This window comes from Gekko japonicus, unplaced genomic scaffold (assembly GCF_001447785.1).
Source record: "Gekko japonicus isolate JY-2015 unplaced genomic scaffold, Gekko_japonicus_V1.1 scaffold204, whole genome shotgun sequence".
In the NCBI taxonomy this organism is placed as follows: Eukaryota; Metazoa; Chordata; class Lepidosauria; order Squamata; family Gekkonidae; genus Gekko; species Gekko japonicus.
The window spans coordinates 327,303-328,383 of record NW_015159716.1 but is presented as its reverse complement, the minus strand read 5'-3'; the positions used below and the strand labels follow the sequence as shown (position 1 = coordinate 328,383).

The 1,081-nt window shown below is 58.5% G+C and overlaps 1 protein-coding gene across 1 annotated transcript in view; it reads left to right on the top strand.

Moving 5' to 3' along the window:
* Window positions 1-788, top strand: part of LOC107113404 (plexin-B1-like) — a 122,855-nt gene extending 122,067 nt beyond the window's left edge. The window contains 1 exon segment of the mRNA XM_015414766.1: window positions 684-788. Within this exon segment, the coding sequence (XP_015270252.1) occupies window positions 684-788 (105 nt within the window).
* Window positions 789-1,081: the final 293 nt, after the last annotated feature.

The following is a 1,081-nucleotide window of genomic DNA, read 5'->3' as shown; positions in this document are numbered from 1 at the left end:
AGTCCATTGAAACACACACACCCCACAAGAAACAAACAAGCAAACCCCTGAATGGCCTTTTCAGCTGCAGTGTGTTCTGCATTTTAAAGCATTTTCAACGATGGGAGGGAGTGGGGATGATTTCTAAGTTTTATGGGGTGATCATTTTGTTTGTCTCCCCCCCCCCCCATCACTGATCCAGTGGCCCAGGGATGCATTTTTCAAGTCCACCCTCGAAAAGCCACGTTTGCTAACGTGGGACCTCTGCGTACATGTCTGCTTTGTCTAATGGAGGGGGGAGGGGAATGGCAAGGGAGGAGAGGGTCTTGTAGCATGGCTGGGGGAGGGCAGCCGTGCGGGAGATGGCAGCGCTTCCCTTTGGGAAGCAGCCCGCCCCCTCCTCCCTCCTTCCCTCCCGCCTCTTCCCAGCAAGGCCCTATGCTGGCTTTGGGCGACTCACGCTGGGGCAGAAGTGGGAAGAGGGAGCTTGGTTGGTGGCGGCTCTTAAGACTGGTGGCCAGACAGTCACTAGCCCCCTGTGGGGAACGTTGCGTCTGGCTCAGCGGCGTGCTCCCTGGGGGTTGCACCTGGTTCCTACCACCAACCGTGCAGAACATGGGCTCTGCCTCTAAGCTGCAGCCCCCTCCCCTGAAGCCCAAGGGTCAAAGGCCACCAGGGGCTGACAGCTCTTAGTCTTCCCACAGATCATCACCGCCCTGGAGGAGGACCCGACGGCCCAGAAGATGCAGCTGGGCTACCGCCTGCAGCAGATTGCCGCCGCAGTGGAAAACAAAGTCACAGACTTGTGACCATGTGCACAAGGACGGCCGGCTGGAGAAAGGGGGGTGGGCGGCGGAAAGCACCTACTGCCGACGGAACCCTGTGCTCCACACTGAGGCAGAAGGAGGCGGCGGCGGCAGATCAGGAAGCACAAAGGGTTGTGTGGGCCAGAGGACTTTGTTTTTTGACAGACTTTTAAAAAAATAATGATGATGATGGTGAACTTTACGGGAGGAGCCTCCCCCAGACAGCTCCTCCGGATGAGCCGAGCCAAGCGGCCGGGAGGCCAGAAGCGACGAATGTGCCAAGGGGGCTGGAGACT